This window comes from Thamnophis sirtalis, unplaced genomic scaffold (assembly GCF_051295495.1).
Source record: "Thamnophis sirtalis isolate CommonGarterSnake01/CBP01778 unplaced genomic scaffold, rThaSir2_p1.2 scaffold_13, whole genome shotgun sequence".
NCBI classification, from domain to species: Eukaryota; Metazoa; Chordata; class Lepidosauria; order Squamata; family Natricidae; genus Thamnophis; species Thamnophis sirtalis.
In genome coordinates, this window is record NW_028261393.1 from 33,173,386 (window position 1) to 33,196,197 (window position 22,812).

At 42.3% G+C, this 22,812-nt stretch overlaps 1 protein-coding gene across 2 annotated transcripts in view; it reads left to right on the top strand.

Annotated features, from left to right (window-relative positions):
• The first annotated feature begins 12,086 nt into the window (after positions 1–12,086).
• MTMR8 (myotubularin related protein 8) overlaps positions 12,087–22,812 on the top strand; it is a 73,196-nt gene continuing 62,470 nt past the window's right edge. For both annotated transcript variants that reach the window (XM_087727765.1, XM_087727766.1), the window contains exon 1: positions 12,087–12,142. In XM_087727765.1, coding sequence (XP_087583891.1) covers positions 12,119–12,142 — 24 coding nt within the window. In that variant the 5' untranslated portion in view covers positions 12,087–12,118. The remainder of the gene's footprint in view (positions 12,143–22,812) is intronic.

Below are 22,812 nucleotides of genomic sequence, written 5' to 3' on the forward strand. Positions count from 1 at the left end.
AAGGAATTTTTGAAGTTGATAGACTCCGCACACCATCCTCAAAGTAACGGAGCTTGTGAAAGGACTAATTCTGTTTTGGAGCAGTACCTCCAATGTTTCATCAATTACCAGCAAGATAATTGGGTGGAGTTGTTGCCTCATGCTGAGGTAGCTTATAACAACTCAGTGCACAGCAGCACGGGATTTACCCCGTTCAAAATAGTGTTCAGTCATGATTTTGTACCCATCCCTGAGGTGCCACAGGAAAAAACACAAGTTCTGTCCCTTTCCAAGTGGAGTGACCAACTCCAAGAAATCTGGCCCTTGGCGTACCGAGCGCTGGATGCGGCTCATTGGGCACATAAGAAACAAGCAGATAAGAAAAGAACGAAGCCGGACTTCCTGGGTGGAGCTTGCTGTTGGTGGCAGCAAAAAACCAGCTGCCTCCGAATTCCTGGCTACGTACCTGTTTAGAGGATCTTCCATCTGACGTCTTAACAGGTTTTCTTACCCTTCAGGCAAGAAGGAAAGAAGAAATTGTTTTGCTGGGAAATGCTCTTCGATTTTTGCAGCTTTTGTGCTTGCAGGGAGAGGGGGGCTAGCCCAAAGCAGAACGGCTGTCCGTGCTGGGAACTTCAAACTGCCTTGTGCAGAACAAAGTAGGTCTCCCCCACTCAGTTCAAAGTTTTGATTGATTTAATCTTATCACGAGCTGGATCCGTATTGCGTGGACAATAATTGTTTATCAAGATTTTAGCTTCTTTTCTTTTTCTCCTCCAAAAATCTATTTACTTAGAGGCTTTTAAAATGGCGCCGAGCAGGCTGGTTTCTCCGGTAATAATGAATACTTTTTGTTAATTGTCACAAGAACTCAAAACTTCAAAGGAGCATGCTTATCATTTGTTTTACAATTGGCCAGCAGAAGCTTTTTAATTAGTTTCATTTCTACAAGACTTTCACTCCCTCATTAATCTTGCTTATCTGGAAGTTAAATGGTGATGAATCTGCTGAACTGTCTTGTTACAATGTTTACTCACTGAAAGTTTTGCCAAGCCTTAAATTTCAAAGTAAAAGGAGAAATTCAGCTTCTTTACTTAAAGCTGCTTAAAGCTGCATATTCAGGCAACAGAGTTTTATTAATTGCAGGCAGATAAATTTTGAAATGGCTTCAAAACTAAATATTAATTTGAAGTCGTCACCCTCTACTCCCAGGGGCACATCCCCAGTGCCCGGCACAAGGCTGCAGCCTCCGCTTCCTACGTCCCCTGCTGGGGATGTGTTAACAAAAGAATTTTTCCTGAGCAAACTAAGTGAGGCTCTTAATGCACAGACAGTTAAAATGGAAGATAAGCTTAGAGATAATAGAGAGGTGATAAAGCAGGAGAGAAAAGAGGAAATAAAAGAAATGAAAGAAGAAATCAAAAGTGAAATAAAAGGACTTAAACAGGAGCTGTATGAGAAAATCGATGCTAGGGTTGTTAAAATTAGAGATGAAATGCTGAGACTTGTAACTGTATTGACAGAACATGTTTCTGGAATGGAAGATACTCTAGAGGATCTTAATGATGCCAATAGCAACTTGACATTGAAAACAGAGGTGGTGGAACAAAAAGTGGAAAATGCTGAAAAAGAAATTATTATGATACAGTATCGACAAATGGAGTTTGCATTAAGAGTAAGGGGGCTGCGTGAAGAGAAACAGGAGAACCTGAAACAGATCCTATCAGAAGCTTTTGACCGCCTGATGGGAAGACCAGGGACCAACCTTGACTGGCAAATCGACAAAGCTTACCATGTTAATTCTTGGCTGGCAAAGCAGAAGCAGCTTCCTCGAGACATCGTTATATATTTTACTACAAGAGAGCTTAGAAATATGGTACTACAAGCGTCTTAAAACACTAAGCTTCAAATTGGCGGTCAAGACCTGATTGTTTTGAAAGATATACCACCTCAAATGTTAAGAGCCAGGAGAGACTACGCTTTTTTGGTCAAAGAACTCAGAAATCGTCAGATACAGTATAGATGGGATGCACCATTTGGCATTATATTTACATTTGATAGGCAAAGATATCGCCTCAACTCTGTATGGAAAGCCCGAGATTTTTATTATAATATATTGAAGGCTGGATACCCTGCACCATCTGGACCTGGAGAAAGACCACAAGAAGGACAGGATAGACAGCAAACTACACAACCACCAGACAAGATGGAGCATCTCTCTCTTCTAGAAATGCAAGGTGTTATGGAACAAAGACCTAGCCGCATGATTACTAGACGAATGGAGAAACAAGCTAAAAAGCAACAGTATCAACAATCACCGGCCATCGATCAAAGAACTACAATAACAAGTCTGGAAGCAGTGGGAGGAGCTAGGCCTAAGGTTAAACAGGCCATGCAGGAAGCTCTAAAAATGCTTCAGCCAACCAAAGATGACAACTAAGATTTTAACATGGAATGTCAATGGACTGAATTCTCCACAGAAGAGAAAGAAAATATTTCATTATCTCAAACAGTTTAAGAATGATGTAATTTGTTCGCAAGAAACTCATATCAAGTCAACTGATCAAAAATATTTGATTAATTCAAAACTTGGTCAACATTTTGCAGCTTCTGCTATGGAAAAGAAGAATGGTATAGTTGTATACTTAAGAAAAGATATGAAAGCTGAATTAATAGAAGCAGATCCCTTCGGAAGATATATTGCTTTAGACCTAATCCTAGAAGGGAAAAAGACATTACTTTTGGGAATTTATGCTCCCAATCAACAGCAAGATAGATTCTATAGAAATCTTCATGCTAAATTAGTACAGTGGGACTATAGTTCCTGTATACTATTGGGTGATTGGAATGGAGTGATAGACACTAAGAGAGATAAGAAGACTTCCCGCCTAAATACTAAGATGCGAGCAAAGTTACCCAAACCTTTCTTTGACGTCATGGATGACTTTGAATTGAGAGATATTTGGCGAGAAAGAAATGCAGAGGAATATGACTTCACTTTCTTCTCGGACAGGCATCAATCCTTTTCAAGGATTGATTTTATACTAACCACTAATGATTTGCTTTCTAGGGTCAAGAAGACAAAGATTGCGGCTAGGGTCCTTTCGGACCATAACCCAGTTTGGATGGAGTTGGAAAGGGTAGTGCAGGCAAGAAGGTCTTGGAGATTGAATGAAAACTTATTTAGATATGAAAAGTATATTACTGATTGTAAAAAATTACTATCTGAATATTTTGTTTTGAATATGAATAAGGGTACATCTATGGAATTCGTATGGGATGCAAGCAAAGCGTATATGAGAGGAGTGCTGATGAATATAAATAAAACACATAGAAATAAACAAGGGTTAAAACGAACAGAACTGGAAGAGGAAATTAAGAGAAAAGAGTTGGAGTTAACAATGAACCCAGGTGATACAAAGGTTAAGGAAGCTATTAACATATTAAAATCTCAATTTGACATGTTGATCTCTGACCAGGTAGCCACTAATTTATTATATGCAAAACACAATACTTTTTGTAATGCAAACAAACCTGGCAGATGGTTAGCTTATCAGACTAGGAAAAAAAGGAAAACTCGAAATATATCTAAACTGATTTACAGAGGGAAGGAGGTGTTTCAACAGGAAGAGATTCAAAAGGCCTTTCGGGAATTTTTTACAGAACTGTATAAAGGGGATAAAATTAATGGTTTAGATATAGACAAATATTTAGATAAAGAGAAAATACCTTCAGTTAGAGAAGAGCACAGGCAAAAATTGAATCAACTAATAACCTCGGGGAAAGTCTTGCAGGTAATTAAGCAATTAAAGTCAGGGAAAGGACCAGGTACAGATGGCTTGACAGCGGTTTACTATAAAAACTTACAGTTAGAAATGGTAGAACCTCTTAGAGAATTATTTAATATGATTCAAATGGAAGGTAAAGTGCCTCCATCTTGGAAGACAGCGTTTATATCTTTGATACCCAAAGAAGATCAAGATACTACTCAACCCAAAAATTATAGACCTATTTCATTACTGAATGTAGATTATAACATTTTTACTAAAATATTAGCAAATAGGTTAATGTTGGTTATTCAACAATTGATACACACGGACCAAACAGGTTTTATACAGGGGAGACAGATGAAAAGTAATGTCAGATTAATTATTAATGCATTAGAATATTTGGGAAAGAACAACCAGATCCCTGCTGCGTTTATATTTTTGGATGCTGAGAAGGCCTTTGATCGAATTAACTGGCAATTTCTGTTGAAGATATTGCAAAAAATGCAGATAGGAGATAATTTTTTACAGTCAATTAAAGCAATATACCAACAGCAAACAGCACAAATCATAGTCAATGGAAGTTTAACAGACTCTTTTCAAATTGGAAAAGGTACAAGACAGGGCTGTCCTTTGTCCCCATTATTGTTTATTATAACTTTGGAAGTACTGTTGAATAAAATACGGGGCTTGGATGGTTTAAAAGGGATCAAGATTAGGCAGCAAGAATATAGAGTCCGCGCTTTTGCGGATGATATGGTCATAATATTGGAACAACTGCAGGAATCCAGTATGGTCTTAATGAATACGATTAATCAATATGGTCAAGTGTCTGGCTTTAAAATAAATTTAGGAAAAACAAAAATATTAGCTATAAATATGAATACTAAACAAAAGGAAGAATTAGGAGTGATGCTAGGCAATGTTCCCTCTAATTTTTTTTCAGGGTGAGCGGAAAAGTATAGTGTTTGAGCGGCACAGTTTCATGCCTGAGCACCTAAGAGAGCCACAGTTTGAACTTCTGTCTCGTCTGCTGGACATTTGCGCAACATTCCAAGCGCCAAGCACCAATTGTGAGCTAGGTTTCAGCCTGATGAATGCCAGGCATGAAAATGTGCTACTCAAACACTATACTTTTCCGCTCACCCTGAAAAAAAAAAGACTTCTGCTCAGCTTTTAGATCATTAGACTGGCTAGAGAGAGACATGGCACCAACAGGTCCTGGGTCCTGGCATTTTGCAGGCAACCTGTCCTCTCACATTCCTTTGGAATGCAACCCATCACATTTGAATTAGATTTTGCCAATTATCCTATTAAAAGATAATCCTATTATTCTAAAATATGACTAACTCGATATTAAAAATGTAAATATTTAATGCTGATAAATAATAGCAGTAATTGTTATTTAGTATGATTAAAATCAGTATTGATATATTAATATATCTATCAAAATTGACAATAAACACTAAAATAACAATACAAATATATAATGTGGAATATAAATGTAATAAATATAATATATAAATACAACATAAATGTAATAAAATAATTTATCATGAAACTCTCCCCCTTTAAAGTAATAAGATCAATTAAATAGTCTAGCAAGTTTGGACAATATGCTATATGTTATGTTACTTAAGAATATATATGCCTCAGAATCAGATACAACATCCACATCATTTCCAACTGAGTCAATAAAATCATATGCCATGCCAAAACTATTTTAAATAAAGATATGAAATTAATCAAGTATTGCATTTATTTTTCAAAATGAATGTAGAATTTTTTTTATTATTTAAGTTTTGTACCCTATCTTTTCTAACGTTAACTTTAAAAAGATGTTACATCAGACTACAATACAAGTAATTAAATGAAGACTAAAATAAGTGTTTTGGCATATTGAGCTTTTTATATTTCTTTCTAATATTTCTTCCTTAGCTGAGAACTTGCTCCTCAGCTTACTTACGCATTAACTGTTTGTTGCTTTTATGGCTTATTCATTCACTGCTCCATCTTCAGTTTTCTTCACAGGGGGCAGGGCTTCCTTCCTTCCTTCCTTCCACTCCTTTGGCCACCAATTTTGATCCAACTCTCTCTCTCTCTCTCTCTCTCTCTCTCTCTCTCTCTCTCTCTCTCTCTCTCTCACACACACACACACACACACACACACACAGACACGTGTTCTTTGGGGGGGGTTGAATTACTCCGCCTCACTGCGCAAAGTCGGCTCAGCATGTATTCGGCCCCTGCTTACGCTGAATCAAATCTGCAGCCGGCGGGACCATTTCAAAGCCGCCAGTCCTCTTGCTCCTTCTCCTTCACCGGCAAAGCAGCGGCGGTGGTGCCTCCCCCTCTGCTCGGAGCACCTCAGCTGGGCTCTGGGTTATCCCTGCCATCGCCTCCACCTCCGCCGCTTTCCTACTAGCTCCCGCGGCCTCAAAAGCACGGCAGAGGAGGAAGGGGGAGGGATAACGCGGGGGCCAGCTCAGGTGCTCCGCGTGGAGAGAGAGGCACCACTGCCACGGGCGGCTCATCAAAACAAGTCTGGGGAGGTCCTTTGCAGGCGGCCAGTTCTAGCTGCCAGCAAAGGACTTCCCCACGTTTGCTTTGGTAGAAAGCTCTGCGCGGCAGTTAGAAATCTCTGCGCGGAGGTTTCTAGCGACGTGCGCGGCCGCGCAGGCGTGCACCTTAGAGGGAACAGTGATGCTAGGATGTGAGGTAGTTAAAAAAGTCAAATATCTTGGAGTTAACATTTTAATTTCAAATGGGAAATTATATAAGCATAATTATGAACCACTTTGGCATAGTATACAGACGGAGATGAAAAAATGGGAGAAATTGCACTTATCTTTGCTGGGTAGGATAGCGGCAGTGAAAATGAACATCTTACCAAAATTTTTATTTCTTTTCCAAATGTTACCTATACTTAAAAAAGATGCGAATCTTTTAGAATGGCAGAAGGGTATCAACAAATTTGTATGGGCAGGAAAGAAGCCGAGGGTAAAGATGAAAATAATGCAAGATGTACGTGAGAGAGGAGGATTGAAACTACCTAATTTAAAACTATATTATGATGCAGTGGCATTATCTGTAATTAGTGACTGGACTCATTTAACCAATGATAGAATATTGAATATTGAGGGACATGATCTGGTATATGGTTGGCATGCTTACCTGTTATTCAACAAAAAATTGGATAAGAATTTTAAAAGTCATATTTTAAGAAATGCTTTACTGCGGGTCTGGAAAAAATACCAATATAAATTAAATGACAAGCTACCCATGTGGGCAATTCCTAGACACGCAATTGAAAATATGAATATAGCACAAAAACAGGACAGAATTACTTACAGACAGCTTCTTACCTCGGAAAGGGGGGTATTACAATTAAAATCTTTAGAGGTATTAAAAGAGGAGAAGGTAGTTCAAACATGGTTCCAGTATGGACAATTGCAGGCTAGGTGGAAAATAGATCAAAAAATTGGTTTTATCCAAGTTGAGGATAATTTGTTTAAACAAATAAGAGATCAAAGCTTAATGCATATAAAGAGGATATATAATGTATTAATACAGATGGATTCGGAAACAGAATTAGTTAAAGATTGTATGATAAAGTGGGCTCAAAATATTGAAGAACCAATAATGTTGGATACATGGGAAAGAATCTGGGTAAGAAATGTGAAATTTACACAAGCTCAAAATCTGAGAGAAAATTTTTACAAGATGTTCTATAGATGGCATTTAGATCCTAAAAAGTTGGCTTCTATGTATCCGAATGTACAGCCTAAATGTTGGAGGTGTGGTTCTCTCGATGCTACATATTATCATATATGGTGGACCTGCCAAAAGGTTAAGGCATTCTGGATAAAAATATGGTGGATTATGCAAAATATCTTTAAAAGAAGGATAAAGTTTACTCCTCAGTTATTTTTACTAGGTATATGTACTGACTTTACAGTGGTAGAGACTAACTTGATTCTGCACCTAATAACGGCAGCAAGACTGTTGGTGGCGCAATACTGGAAGAAGGAAGACTTGCCTACAATCCAAGAATGGACATTGAAAGTCACAAACTTAGCCAAGATGGCTAAAATATCGGCATATCTTAAAGATCACTCAAATGAGAGATATAAACGAGACTGGAAAAAATGGATTGACTATATACAAAATAAATACGGGACCAAGAAATTCCAGTTAGCCTATGCTTAAGATCAGAAATGATTTAAATTGTTCAGCAAGAAGAAGCTAAGGTCAATGCAGAATGTCATTAATTTCTTTATTTCTTTTTTTCCCCCAATAGATTTTAGACTGTGTTTGTTAAAAATCCATACCGGGTACGGGTTCTGGGAAGTTGGGGGGGGGGGGGAAGGAGGGGGTAGGGGGGGTGGAGGGAGGGAGGGGCACACACATAAAAAATTGTACTTCGATGTTTTAATGATTGACGAATGATGAAATATTTGTGTTTTAAAAGAAATAAAACCTTTGAATACAAAGAAAAGAACGAAGCCGAGGGATTATAAAGTTGGTGATCGTGTGTATTTGTCTACCAAATTTCTCCAGACCTTGCAGAAGTCTAAGAAACTGGGTCCCAAGTATGTCGGCCGTTCCCGATTGTGAAAGTCATAAACCCTGTGTCGGTATGTTTGGAATTGCCTAGGTATCTAAACCATGTCTACCCGGTGTTTCATGTCAATCTTCTGAAACCGGAACACACTTCTCCGTTGCGTGCCCCTTTGGCAGCTCCACCTGCCCCTCTTCTGATTGAGGAAGAGCAACATTTTGAGATTAAAGAAATTTTGGACTCTAGGAAACAGAGAAAACACGTTCAGTATCTTGTTTCATGGAAGCATTTTCCTCCCTCCCATGCTGAATGGGTCAATAAGTCCCATGTGCGGGCTCCTCGTCTTCTACATAAATTCTACTCTATCTACCCCAACAAGCCTTGACCTCGATTGATTTTGTTCTTTTTCCCTTTTCCCCTTTCTCTTGTGTTATGTTGTTTGTCTGTTTTTCTGTTTTCTTTTGTTTCTGCAGGGATGATGTCCTTTTCCTGAAGGAGGGCCGGATGTCAGCCTCTGTTTTGCTGCTTGCTTTTTGGCTGCCATTGAAACGGGGAGGGAGGCATGGTATTTGGGTGTAGGAAATATTCTGTACAGGAGAACTGTAAAAAGGGAGTTGTTCTCACCATGTACTGTGCATGTGGCAGAGACAGAGGTTTCCCGCCAAGGCCAACTGTCCGGCATACCAACTTGATGATGATTTTTGAAGATGTCTCCAACATGACACTTGTGGAGTAATTGGATTGGACTATGGGCTGGGGTTACCAAGGGGAGGGGAGTGGGTCATGCATTGATATTTATGCTTGCACACGCTTTTGTCTCAGATCTAGCTTTGCTTAGCTTCTATTTACTTATAACCAGTAAAAGTACTCTTAATTCTGCAAAATGGAGTTGAGTGATTTCTTTCTTGGTTATTAAGTGAAGCAGCCCTGACAGGAGGCTTGGAAACATTGTTTTTCCTATTTTCTCTTTGAACATTTGACTTATATTTCAAGGCTTCTGAGTTTGTCTATTGTAAGTGATAGTGGGAAGAGTCTGAATTGTTTATACAGGTGCTCTTTTGGAGTACTATTAGTAGCAGGACTGGAGTGAAGAGAAAGCCTTGACTTGAAAAATTATAGTGAACTTGTTTGAAATTTAACAAAAAAGCCTTGGATGTTATAGTGGCAGTGTTTACAATTTGGAAAAATGGCACAGCATGAAAAAGAAAAGGAATTGACATTGCAAATGATTATGTTAGAAATTCAGAGCATTGAAAAAAGAATGGTGAATATAGAACAAAGAGCAGAAAAAATAGAGGGAAGAATTGAGAATACTTATCAAACAATGATGAAATTTGAGGATAGAGTTAAAAAAATTGAAGAAAAAGATGAACAAAGAGATAAGAAAATTGTTGATATTGACAGTAAACTGAGTGTAGTTGGAAATGACAGGAGTGGAATATGGAAAGAGGAGATTTATGGACTGGAACTGTATCTCAGACTTCAAAATATAGAAGAAGAAAAGGGCGAAAATCTGGCAGAAATAATGAGAAAAAATTTAGCAGAAGCATCGGTGATAACCAAAGGCAAGCTGATGGAAGGAACAGATGGAAGGTTTTGAGTCTTTACAAGATATGCTATGAACAACAAGTTGCCAAGAGAAGTCCTTATAAGATTTACTAAGAAAGCAATTAAAACACAAATACTACAAATGACAAGAGATATAAGATTGCACAATTACTGGAAAGATACAGGTTGATGTAATGGACTGTCACAATAAAAATTAAGTTAAATTTAGTTAAATTTAAAGTATTATGTATAAAATAAAGTAATAATAATTATAGTCAAATAAATGATTAATGATAATAATGCATATATAAACACTAGATTGATAATATAAAATTTTATACTAATTGTAAGTGAGGACTATGGAGAGGATGCTTAAAAACTTTGTTATTAAAGATAAACAATTTTATATAGAATAGAATATAAAGATGTAATATTATTGGATGATTTCAGGATGATGTAATGAAATGCCATAATATAAATTTATTTTAAATTTAGAATATTTTACATAAAAAGGGTGTAATAATAGTTATAGTCAAATGAATGTTTAATAATCATAATAATTGTATACATATATATTAGATTGATGATATGAGATTTTACGTAAATTGCAAGTGAAGACTATTGTAAGCACAAAACTTTGTAACCACTTGACATACTATAGGTAACTGGAGGATGGTTTTTATGCTTTGTGTGTGTTTTTGTTTGTTTTATGTTTGTTTAAAAATAAAAACTTTAAATTGGTAGGGCAAGTACTGTGTATAATGAGGGAGCAAACCCCATTTCCTTTAGCACTGATGATGTTACTTAGTTGGATAATGGAACGTCTGCAAGCAGCAAGCAACGTCAGAGAGCACCAAGAAGCCCATCATTCAACTTGAGCTACATACGTTTTCTTGTTTTGAGAATAAATGACCAATTATCGAACACCCATTCAACTCTAATCCAACAAAGTTGTTTGGCCAGAATTCACAGGTTGCATTCCTCATCTTTACTGGAAGCAAACTGAATACTGGAGGATTTCTAGAACTTTTATTCCTAGTTTCTGTGAAAAATATCAACTTTAAAAAAGAAATGACATTTGTTGGAGTGTTTAGTCCTTAGTTGCTTCAGCTTTCAGGTTCAGCAAGCCATGCTTTCATTAGACAAGAAAACTCAAGATACCTGCAGTTCAAGTCAGGGGGTCTTAGCAAAGTAAGAAGCGAAATGTATCCCCCCAATATTCTACCTTTTATTTTTATTTTGCCCCCATTTACAAAACATTGAGTCAAAACGGGGATTGCTTGCTTGCTGATGGCTCCGTTTTAGTCAACATGTCATGGTTAAGAGAATAATAACATTGCAGTGGAACCTAACCGTTTTTGATTTTGTGCCTCTAAATCATGGATCATTTTGTTGCACATTTCAGATCTGGGTGGTCCTTTGCACAAAGGAGGCAAGGATTGGGAAGCCCAAACATGTGATCTTAGACCAGTGTTTCTCAACCTTAAGCCACTTTAAGCTGGGTGTTTGAATTACAATATATTTTTTGAATTGTAATCTGTCCAGAGTCATTGACTGAGATTGAATAAATAAACTAATAAACACAGCATGGATGAGTTGTTATAGTTTTTGATAATGGTTTGAATCTGGAGAAAGCCCTATATTTGCCTACTAAATGAAAAATAAAGGAATGAAGTGTCTCACGACTGACTTGCCCTCTAAAATTCCATGCATTCAGCAGGTCTATTTAAAGACCTGTTTCCCACACACAGCTAGCTATGGTTGGTTAGCATTTTATATTAGTTAAATAAGCAATGGTTTACATGGTTTATTTAAACCATCCTTGGCTGGCTAATGCAACCTGAAGTTCATGGTTTGCGTAATGGCTCGCAATGAATTGTGGCTTAGCCTGTACTAAGGCTAGTGGTTGTGCTTGGAAAGATCCAAACGCAGGTCTACTTCGCAGGGATATTCCTGTTAGGGGAGAAACAGCCAGGAGACAGCAGGGCTCTGTATCTCCTGCGGCAAAAACAGGACGAGTCTCAGCCTAGAGGTGTCCCCATCCCCGCGCCCCGCCCAATGCATTTCCACAGCGGATTATGGAAGGGGTGCAGCTCTGGGGTTTCTCGGATAGGGGGCGGGGAAGAACTCCCACGTGCCGGCCGGTGCCAGCGCTCCGCCAGGGAAGTTGCCCTCACGCAAGATGGCGGACGAAGCGCCTCCTCCGCGACATCTCGCGAGCCTTCGCGGGATCCGGACGTGGAAGTGGCCGGCGGCTTCGGCGATGGAGTATATCACGACGCCCAAGGTGAGGAGGAAGGGGGAGGGTGACATCCCCCCCCCGCGCTCTCCCGACCTTTGGAAGGGTCTCTGGGTATGTGCAGAGTGCCTGCCCGCTGTCCCGAGCCCTCCCCGGGGTTCGGCGTCCCTGTGGGCTGCGTTCCTACGTGCCCCGCGGGGCTGGGTTCGCCCGAAAAGAAGAAGAGATACGAGTCCGACCGGCTGGGCGAGGGGTCAGCTCCCTGCGGAGCCTTGGGGGGTTTCCCACGTGGGGCTGGCAGATGACACGCATTTCCTGACACGCTGAGCTCGCCGCACACGTGTCACGCGCCAAGGAAGGAGCGCCCAGGGTTGTGGGTATACAACGGCGCGAGCATGGCTGAGCAGGGTTGCCGACTGGCTCACTTATTAGATCAGTTTATAGAGCTGCCCCTTTTTACAGTGCTGACTGAAATATATTTAGATATGTTTATGTTTATACAATTATACGTTTATAAAACATTTCAATGTATATGAGATATAGGTAAAGGTTCCCCTTGCACGTATGTGCTAGTCGTTCCCGACTCTAGGAGGCTGTGCTCATCTCCGTTTCAAAGCGCTGTCCGAAGACATCTTCAGGGCCATGGCCCCAGGGCCATGTGGCCGTCATGGCTAAAGGTTGAAACTCTTCCTTCCCACCAAAGGTTGTCCCTGTTTTTCTACTTGCATTTTTTACATGCTTTCGAACTGCTAGGTTGGCAGAAGCTGGGGCAAGTAATGGGAGCTCACTCCATTACGTGGCGCTATGGATTCAAACTGCCGACCTTTCGGATCGACAAGCTCAGCGTCTAAGCCACTATATTTCACTAAATGAGATATAGTACTGTATATATTAATAGAAAAGGATAAACATGTGTAGAGTACATTTTATTTGGCTATATCTGGCTTTACTGCCGGAAAGAGGTGCCAAGGCAAACACCAGCATGGCTTCTCCAGAATTCTGATTCCATTCCTTTTCTTCCCAAATCCCAAGTTTCAACTTGTCTCCCATTTACACTTAGAAATACTTAATTTCTTAGTTGTAGCTTTGGCTTTATCTCGGTAACATTTTTGAACATAATTCTCCTTATTACTTTAATTTACAATCTTTCTGTTTTACCTTTATTTTATGCTGCATTGTATATTCTTATCTGCAGTTAAACAGTCATCTTACAGATAGTCCTTGACTTACAGCCATTCATTTAGCAACTGTTCAAAGTTACAATGGCACTGAAAAAAATTAATTTACAACCAGTCCTTACACTTACAACGGTCACAGCATCTCCATGGTCATGGGATTAAAATTCGGGCACTAGGCAACCAGCATCTATTTATGGTGGTTGCAGTACCCCAGGATCAATAGAAGAAGCTGAATTTGCTTAACAATTTGATTCACAGTTGTTTTGTTTAACAACTGATTGATTGATTGATTGATTACATTTATATGCCGCCCTTTTCCCTGAAGGGGACTCAGGGTGGCTCACAATTCAATCAGGGAAGGGGGTACAGACAGGGGGATAAAAAAGACAAAACATAACAATACAAACTTTAAAAACACACAACAACCATACCATTCGAGAAAGGGGGCAAAACTCTTTAGCCCCAGGCCTGTCGGAACAGCCAGGTTTTAAGGGCTTTGCGAAAGGCCTGGAGGGTGGTGAGGATTCGAATCTCCACGGGGAGCTCGTTCCAGAGGGTCGGAGCAGCCACAGAGAAGGCTCTCCTCCGGGTGGTCGCCAGCTGGCATTGGCTGGCGGATGGAATTCGGAGGAGGCCTAATCTGTGGGATCTAATCGGTCTATTGGAGGTAATTGGCAGCAGGCGGTCTCTCAAGTACCCAGGTCCAATACCATGAAGGGCTTTATAAGTGACGACTAGCGCCTTGAAGCGTATCCGAAGACCAATAGGCAGCCAGTGCAGCTCGCGGAGGATAGGTGTTACGTGGGTGAACCGAGTCGCTCGCGCGACTGCATTCTGGACAAGCTGAAGTCTCCGGATGCTCTTCAAGGGCTGCCCCATGTAGAGCACGTTGCAGTAGTCCAGTCTAGAGGTCACAAGGGCGCGAGTGACTGTTGTGAGGGCCTCCCGGTTCAGGTAGGGGCGCAATTGGTGCACCAGGCGAACCTGGGCAAATGCCCCCCTGGTCACACCGACAAGTGATGTTCGAAAGTCAGCTGTGGGTCCAGGAGGACTCCCAAATTGCGGACCCTGTCTGAGGGGCGTACTGTTTGACCCCCCAGCCTGAGAGATGGAGAACTTGGCCAATTAGTGGGAGGGAAACACACCAGCCACTCGGTCTTATCCGGATTGAGTGCAAGCTTGTTATCCCCCATCCAGATCCTAACAGCCTCAAGGCACTGGCACATCACGTCAACCGCTTCACTGAGTTGGCACGGGGTGGACAGATACAACTGTGTATCATCCGCATACTGATAGTATTTTATCCCGTGCCGTCGAATGATCTCACCCAGCGGCTTCATGTAAATATTAAACAGGAGGGGGGACAGGACCGAACCCTGCAGCACCCCATAATTCAGGGGCCTAGGGGTCGATCTCTGCCCTCCGACCAACACCGACTGCGACCTGTCCGAGAGGTAAGAGGAGAACCACCGTAGGACAGTGCCTCCCACCCCCACCTCCCGCAGTCGTCGCAGAAGGATACCATGGTCAATGGTATCGAAGGCCGCTGAGAGGTCAAGGAGCACTAGGACGGAGGCATGACCTCCATCTCTGGCTCTCCAGAGATCATCAGTCAGCGCGACTAAAGCGGTTTCCGTGCTGTAGCCAGGCCTAAATCCCGACTGAAAGGGATCTAGATAATCGGTTTCCTCCAAGGATCGCCGGAGCTGAAAGGCCACCACTTTCTCAACAACCTTCCCCACGAAGGGTAGGTTGGAGACTGGACGATAGTTGTTTAAAACGGCTGGATCCAAAGATGGCTTCTTCAGAAGGGGTCTCACCACCGCCGTCTTTAAAGCGGGGGGAAAGAACCCCTCCCGAAGGGAGGCGGTAACAACCGCCTGGATCCAGCCCCGTGTCACCTCCCTGCTGTTAGCAACTAGCCAGGAGGGGCACGGGTCCAATACACATGTGGAGGCACTTACAGCTCCCATGGCCTTGTCCACTTCCTCAGGGGTAACAGCTTGAAAATCAATCCAGTGATGTCCATCCAGATTCTCCCCTGGTGCCTCGGCAGGTTCTGCGTAATTGGAGTCCAGGTCTGTCCGAAGCCGAGCAACTTTATCTGCGAGGAATTGGACGTACTCCTCAGCTCTGCCTTGCAAAGGATCGCCCGTATCCCTCCTGTTTAGGAGGGAACGGGTTATCCTAAACAAGGCAGCTGGGCGCGACTCAGCGGAAGCTATCAGAGAGGCAATGTGTGTTCTTTTTGTCGTCCTAATTGCCCGAAGGTAGACTCTGATGCTGGATGTTAAAAGCGCTCGGTCTGACTCAGACTTACTGGATCTCCATCGTTGCTCTAGGCATCTCTTTCGGCGCTTCATCTCTCGGAGTTCCTCAGTAAACCAAGGGGCCCTCCTGGATCCACTGCCTCAGATCGGCCGTAAAGGCGCAATCCGGTTACGAGCCTCTGCCGCTGCTGAATTCCAGGCAGCAACCAGAGACTCTGCCGGACTGCGGGCGAGGGTATCAGGAACAACACCAAGCTCCGTCTGAAAGCCCAAAGGATCCATAAGGCGCCTGGGGTGGAACCACCTAATTGGTTCCTCCTCCCTACAGTGGGGGTTTGGTCTCCGAAAGTCAAGCCTCAGTAGTAGTGGTCCGACCATGACAGGGGTAAGATCTCGCTACCCCTCAAACCAAGATCACAACTCCACTGCTCCGAGAGGAATACGAGGTCGAGCGTGTGACCCGCCGAGTGAGTCGGGCCCCGAATTATTTGGGTCAAGCCCATGGCTGTCATGGAAGCCATGAACTCCTGCGCTCCATCAGAGTGTTCACCGAGCGAAGGCAAGTTGAAATCCCCCAGAACCATAAACCTGGGAAACTCAATTGCCAGCTCGGCTACCGACTCGAGGAGCGAGGGGAGGGCTGCCGCAATGCTGTTGGGAGGCAGGTACGTTAACAGCAAGCCCACTTGACCCTTGAGGTCCAACTTCACCAGCAGGGACTCACACCCGACAAGCTCCGGAGCAGGGATCCTACGAGGAGCTAGAGACTCTGGGATAACAATAGCCACACCCCCACCCCTTAACTGGGGTCGCGGCTGATGAAGCACCTGAAAACCCTCTGGGCACATCTCAGTGAGGGGGACTCCTCCCTCCGGGCCCAGCCAGGTTTCAGTAATACATGCCAGGTCTGCCCCCTCGTCTAAAATTAGGTCCCGGACGAGGGGAGCCTTGTGAACTACAGACCTGGCATTTAGCGACAGCAGCCTGAGACCAGGGTCCTGATTACTCACGCCATCTGGCCTTGGAGTGGGACTCATAGGGCTGGAAGGAGGGATCTCTGTAACGTAGCGAGCCCTCCTTCCCCGGTAATGGCCAGCCCTAAAGTCCCCGCCATATCTGCCCCTCCCTGTTAAGACCGTAATGCTCCGGCCCACTCCCGTGTCTGTAGTCCCTCCACCCACCCCCATAGCCCCCGCATTTCCCGACAGGCCCTTCGAATCAGTCATCCTGAGATTGGAATGGGCCCAGATCCCCCTGACACTTCTGCAAAGCACTCAGTGTGGGGGAACCCGGTTCCCATCCCAATCCTCGCTTACACACCCAAACGCTCACACACTCACACCCCACAAAATTTAAAAACAGCAATATAATATAAAAGGGAAGTTACACAGGTTAAAAGGTGGGAAACATTCACTTACAATCATACACATCCACACTACTTACAAGTAAAAAATTGTGCAGGTATAATAGATGATAAAATAAGCAAACAAATCCGTACATGGGGACATAAAGTCCATAGAGCAACAGCACAATAGACCAGTCAAGCCGGCACGATATGAGGGAGCTAAAGTGGCCTCTTTCTCTAAGAGTCTGGTGTAGGAGGAATAATAGTCGAGATGGCTAGGGTAAAGTTTCTGACGTAGTAGTGGACGATGATAGCCACGATAATAGACGCAGTCCAGGGGGAGAGATGCAAAGCTGAAAGTCCAGCGGGCTAAGTCCATAAAGATGGGACGTAATTGGAGGGGCCAGCTAGGGTGGATGATAAGGGTGGTAAACAGAGAAGCCACCCCCCAGCCACAAAAAAGGGCAAACCGGGGGGGCCTTGCACACCGAATAAGATGGAAAGTCGGTTGTTGCAGATTGAAAGGTACTGGACGGGGGGGAAATGCAGAAGGGCCGTAATGGCGGCTACAAACTAGCCACTCGATCACCCTGGGCCCTAACCCATCCATCCAGGCTAGCCACCCCTTCGCCTGGTCCACACTGACAAAACAGACCAGACGGCTAAGCCGGGGCGTTCTCATAGTGGCTTCGATGAGCCAATAGGGCAGCAAGCCAGCAGCAGCCAACATCAATACAGCAATGATTAAGATAGTCAGGGCGGCAGTCATAACAGTCATAGCGGGGTCAAAGCTCTCCAAGCAAACGGGTTGGGGGGGCGATGTCCTCCAAAGAACTTAGCCACAGCGTTCTCCCAATTGCATCAACAAACCAGGTCTAACAAGCCAACAGCAGCCCTGCAATAGTTGTAATCACCGAGCCCGAATGGTAGTCGCGGGGAAACCAAACCTTTTTTGGCTCACGTGCCATAAGTGGGGGAGCACAGGGGGTTATGCGCGGGCATGCCGCATCCATAATGTAATGTGCGACACCCCCACACACCCCCAGCACGCATGTATGGATGACAGGAGCACCTGTCCCCCATTTCTTGCTTGCTTTCTTTGCCCTCTCCAGGCTCCAGACACTTTATAGCCTGAGGGGGGCAAAAACAGCCTTCCCCACTCCTCTCCCGGCCAGGAGCTTCCCTAAAGCCTACGGAGCGCAAAAAAGCAGCCCTATGGGCAAACCGGAAGTTTAGGGACAGACTCCCAGTTTGCTCATAGGCCCGTTTTTAGTCCTCCAGAACCCTCAGGGACATTCAGGAGGCTTCCCTCAAGGCTCCAGAGGACTAAAAATAGCCCTTTGAGCAAACCGGGAGTGACTTCCGGTTTGTCCGTTGGGTCATTTTTCATCCTTCAGAACCTTCAGGGAAGCCTCCGGAAGAGCCCTGAAGGCTCCCGAGGGCTTAAACCGACCCTACAAGCAAACCCGAAGTCCGTTCCCAAAGTTTTGGTTTGCCCATAGGGCTGGTTTTTTTGTGCTCTGGAGGGAAGCTCCTGAAGCCTCCGGCGGGGGGTGGGGATTTGCTGTTTTTGCCCTCCGAAGGCTCCTATAAAGCCTCTGGAGCCTGGGGAGGGTGAAAAATGGCTTTAAAAAAGCCTGAATATTATAGAAGTATAGAGTCTCCTGCTTGAGCAGGAGGTTGGATTAGAAGACCAAACAAGTCCCTTCCAACTCTGTTATTCTGTTATTATAATTTACTTAATAACTTCAATAATTCTTTTAACAACTGTGGGTAAAAAGGTTGTAAAATTGGGCACATTTGCTTGATCTTGCTGATCAGTGGAAATTCTGATCGTAAGTTGAGTCGACTTACCACAGATCATTGAGTGACTGTTCAAAGTTACAGCACTAAAAAGTGACTTATGACCATTTTTCACACTTATGACTGTTATAGCATTCCCATGATCATGTGATTTACATTTGGATTCTTGGCAGCTGATTCACATTTGTGACAGTTGCAGTGTCCCGGAGTCATGTGGTACTCTTTTGTGACCTTCTGATAAAGTCAATGGGGAAACCGGATTCATTTAACAACCATGTTACTAATTTAAGAACTGCAGTGATTCACTTAACAAATGTGGTGAGAAAGGTTGCAAAACTCACTTAATAAATTTCTCATTTAACATAAATTTGGGTCTCAATTGTGGTCGTAGGGTGAGGACTACCTGTACTTGTTCCCATTTCCACCAGCTTTTTGCTCTGTTCTGTCAAGATGGAGCCTTTGTATCTACAGGGTATGATTTTCAATTCAAAGAGCAGGCAAATGAGTATTAAAATGTGCAGGATCCTTAAAGGGCTTTAGCAGCATCTGCAGAGTGCATCATTTTGTGCCTAATTATAACCAAGGTATTAAAATTCCTTTGCAAACCTCTCTGCTGGTCTGCTCTATTTGTCTCTCTGTTTTATTCTCTGTTTTGTTCTCTGAAAAGAAGATTATTTTTACCCATCCAGATTATTGCCTTGAGCAGCTGGCCAAATCAGTTTCCCAGAGAGTGTTTCCAGCAATATGATTTTCCCCATTAAATGTGCTGCTGGGAAGCTGGATAACTCCTAGAAGTGTCTCTGATGAAGTTTCTCAAGTGCCTGAAAGGCTAGCAAAGATCATTGGTTTATTTTATGAGGCTGTAACCTAATTTTCAGACGTGTTTGGAAGCAGCAGGCCCTCCAAAGGACTCCAAAGCATGTACATTTGCACTTCCTACCTATTTTAGATGCAGCTCATAATGAGAAGATTGCTTTCAAAATTGTTCCAGTGGCACTTCTCAGCTTGGGGGACTTAGATTCTTCAGGTGCACTGGAAGTTTATGGTTCAAGAAAACCATAAAATATAGAAATACAAAGAAAAATGAAAATAAGGAAGGAAAAGCAAAAGGAGAGAACTAATTAAGGTGAGAAACATTCTACAACTAAGAAGTTTCCTAACAGTCAGAACAATTAACCAGTGGAACGTCTTGCCTCCAGAAGTTGTGGGTGCTCCATCACTGGAGGTTGAAGAAGAGATTAGACAACCATTTGTCCTGAATGGTAGAGGGTTCCCTGCTGGAGCAGGGGGCTGAACTAGAAAACCTCCAAGGTCCTTTTCAACTCTGTCATTCTGTATAGGGTAAAGGGGAAAAAGTATTGACTTCCAATTCCTTTTGGCTCAGTAGATTAAGGTAATAAAATGCAACCTCAACGTTTTATTTTTACATGATAATATATACTAGCTATTTTTATAACAACAAACCTATTTCATCAGCAAAACCCAAAATCAAAGATTCATTTTTCCACTTCAAGTGCAAAATCCTAAATCAATTTCCAAATAGAAACAAAATTAATTGTATTCTTTTCTTTAACCAAAGCAGTCAATTTAGCCATCTCTGGTAACGCCATAATTTTTTGGAACCATTTGTCCATTGTGGGAATCAAAGTATCCTTCCAGCATTGAAAGCTTACCTACCCCAGATCCATTTCCTTCTATTATTGCTCCCTCCCGTTACCCTAGATTGAGAAAATGGAAAGAACCCAGTATTTCTAAACCCATCCAATCTTTTTTCCTTTTGGTGAAAAGGAACTTACAGGGTGGTCAGTAATTTATTTTCCTTTTAGTAAGAACAGTGTCCGGAAATGTAGAGGTCTGACTTTGTGGTGCCTCTCATTACTCAGAGATAAATCTTGTGACACTCCTGAAAAATGCCAGATGGGGGAAATAGGGCAGGATGGGAAGATGGCTTAATAGTGAGCTGGAATGCAGACACATGCATATTTCAAAAATAAAGCCAGGATACCTGTGTTAGGAGTTTAGTTGAACAGCTGCCCTCTGTCTCTTGGCTAGTGCCTAGGTCTTTTTTCCCTTGCACCAAGAAAAGTTACAGGACAGTTCTTGCAAGCAAGGTCCTGACACAGCTTGAGGGTTAGTTTTTAGCTATCCTGGCTAGTGGGAGATGCAAAGATTGCAGAAAGGGCTCCTGATCTCCAATCCATAGGAGCTGCTGTGATGTTGCATTGTAGTCAGAATGGGTTCATTATTCATTACTCTACATAAGAGCAAAAGGTTTTGGATTGGTGAGGGTTAAAAATGTGAATGGCGGTTTAAATGCCATTTTCTTGAGAGAGCTGGCTCTGATGAAGGTGAACAGCCCAGTGCTGTAGTTTGGTCAGATTACTTCTTAAAAGAGGCAAAAAGTTGAAAGTTCTCGCACTTATGCTGAAGCTTTAACAGTATTTGGTGACACTGGGAGTAATTGGAAGAAGGATCTTGGCTAAAATAAAATGAAATGTCAGAACAGGAATGATTGACTGGATTATGATTGTCTGGATTAGACTCCAAAGCTAATAAAGTCCTAAATTTATACCCATATTTGAGCCAGGAATTAGTATCATTGCGGTTGATGACGAAACCCAACTTTACAATACTTTTTGTGGTAGTCATTAAAGGAACACTGTAGACATTAAGTGAATTCATCATAACCAATGAGTGTTTTGGATCAGAAACTGAAAGTAAATCCTGGAAATCAACCAAAACATTGAAAATTGCAGTCATGTGCCTGCAGAATGCTGCAAATGGCAATAAAAATTACTTGGTTGCCAAGCACCCAAAATGCAAGCACATAAGTGTAATATGGCCATTGTAACTTCAAAATTGAACTATAAATACTTTTTGGGGGAAGGGGTCCACCATAACTTTTAAACAGTTGCTAAGTTAACCATTGTAAGTCAAGGACTACCTAGAGTGGGATGAGCAATCGTGGACCAGTGGAGTGCAACTCCTTTTCTTATGTCCTTGGTTGCCATTTAATTGCAGTATATTTATATATTGTATTGTTTATTGTTACTTTATATGGGTTTTTTCTTCAATATATTGTTTGTTTTCACGCCATATGCTGCCCAAAGTTACACTAGTTGAGTAGGTGGCCTTATACATGTTATAAATAAGAAAAAAATATATCCCAGGGAGGAAAAAAACCTAGCCTAGTTTGTTCCTTGCATTTAAAAGATCTCTTTTACACGGCTAGTTAAAGGTGATGTCTAGTAGGGGTTGGAGAAGAGCAACTGATGAGTAATTTTCAACCTCTCTGGAAGTTGAGTTACAGCAACTCGATTTCTTTTCTTGCTTGTTGGAAATGTTTCTCTGCTTATCCAGGTAGCTTCTTCGGTTTGAGCAAGTTGGTTAGGGGAACTCCATCTGTGCTCTTCAAAGATTGGACAACCATTTGACCAGGATGCTAAAAGACCTTTGAGGTTTCTTCCAGCCCTGTGATTTTATGTTCTATGAAGTGGGCTCAGTAAAAAGCTGAGTGGGTGGTCTTAAAAGTCATTATGTGAATTGATATAAAAAGTTGGAAGGAGCATCTTAACTATGTGTATGGGAAAGAAACTGCTGTGTAAAAGATGGGAATGAAGGGAATGACTGGGCTTGAGAGTATACTTCTGCTTGTTTTGTTATATGGATGTCTTACATTTGTATGTAAGAAAACATAAAAATAAGTGGAATGCACTGAAGAAAAGTGTAATACATCACAAAGAAAGAAGGTCAAAAATGATAGTTCCAAGCGTGGCCTCAGTAAGACCACACTTGAAATATTGCATCTATTTTGATCACCCCAATATAAAAAAAAGTTGAGACTCTGGAGAGAGTGCAGAAAAGAGCAACAAGGATGAGGCTGGAGGCTAAAAAGAATATAATGAACAGTTGCAGGAACTGGGTATGTCTAGTCTAGTGAAAAAAAAGGAGTAGGGGAGATACGATGGCAGTGTTCCAATACTTGAGGGGTTGCCACAGAGAAGAGGGGGTTTACTTATTCTCCAAAGCACCAGAAGACAGGACAGGAAAGAATGGATGGATACTAATCAAGGAGAGAAGCAATCTAGAACTAAGGAGAAATTTCCTAATAGTGAGAACAAT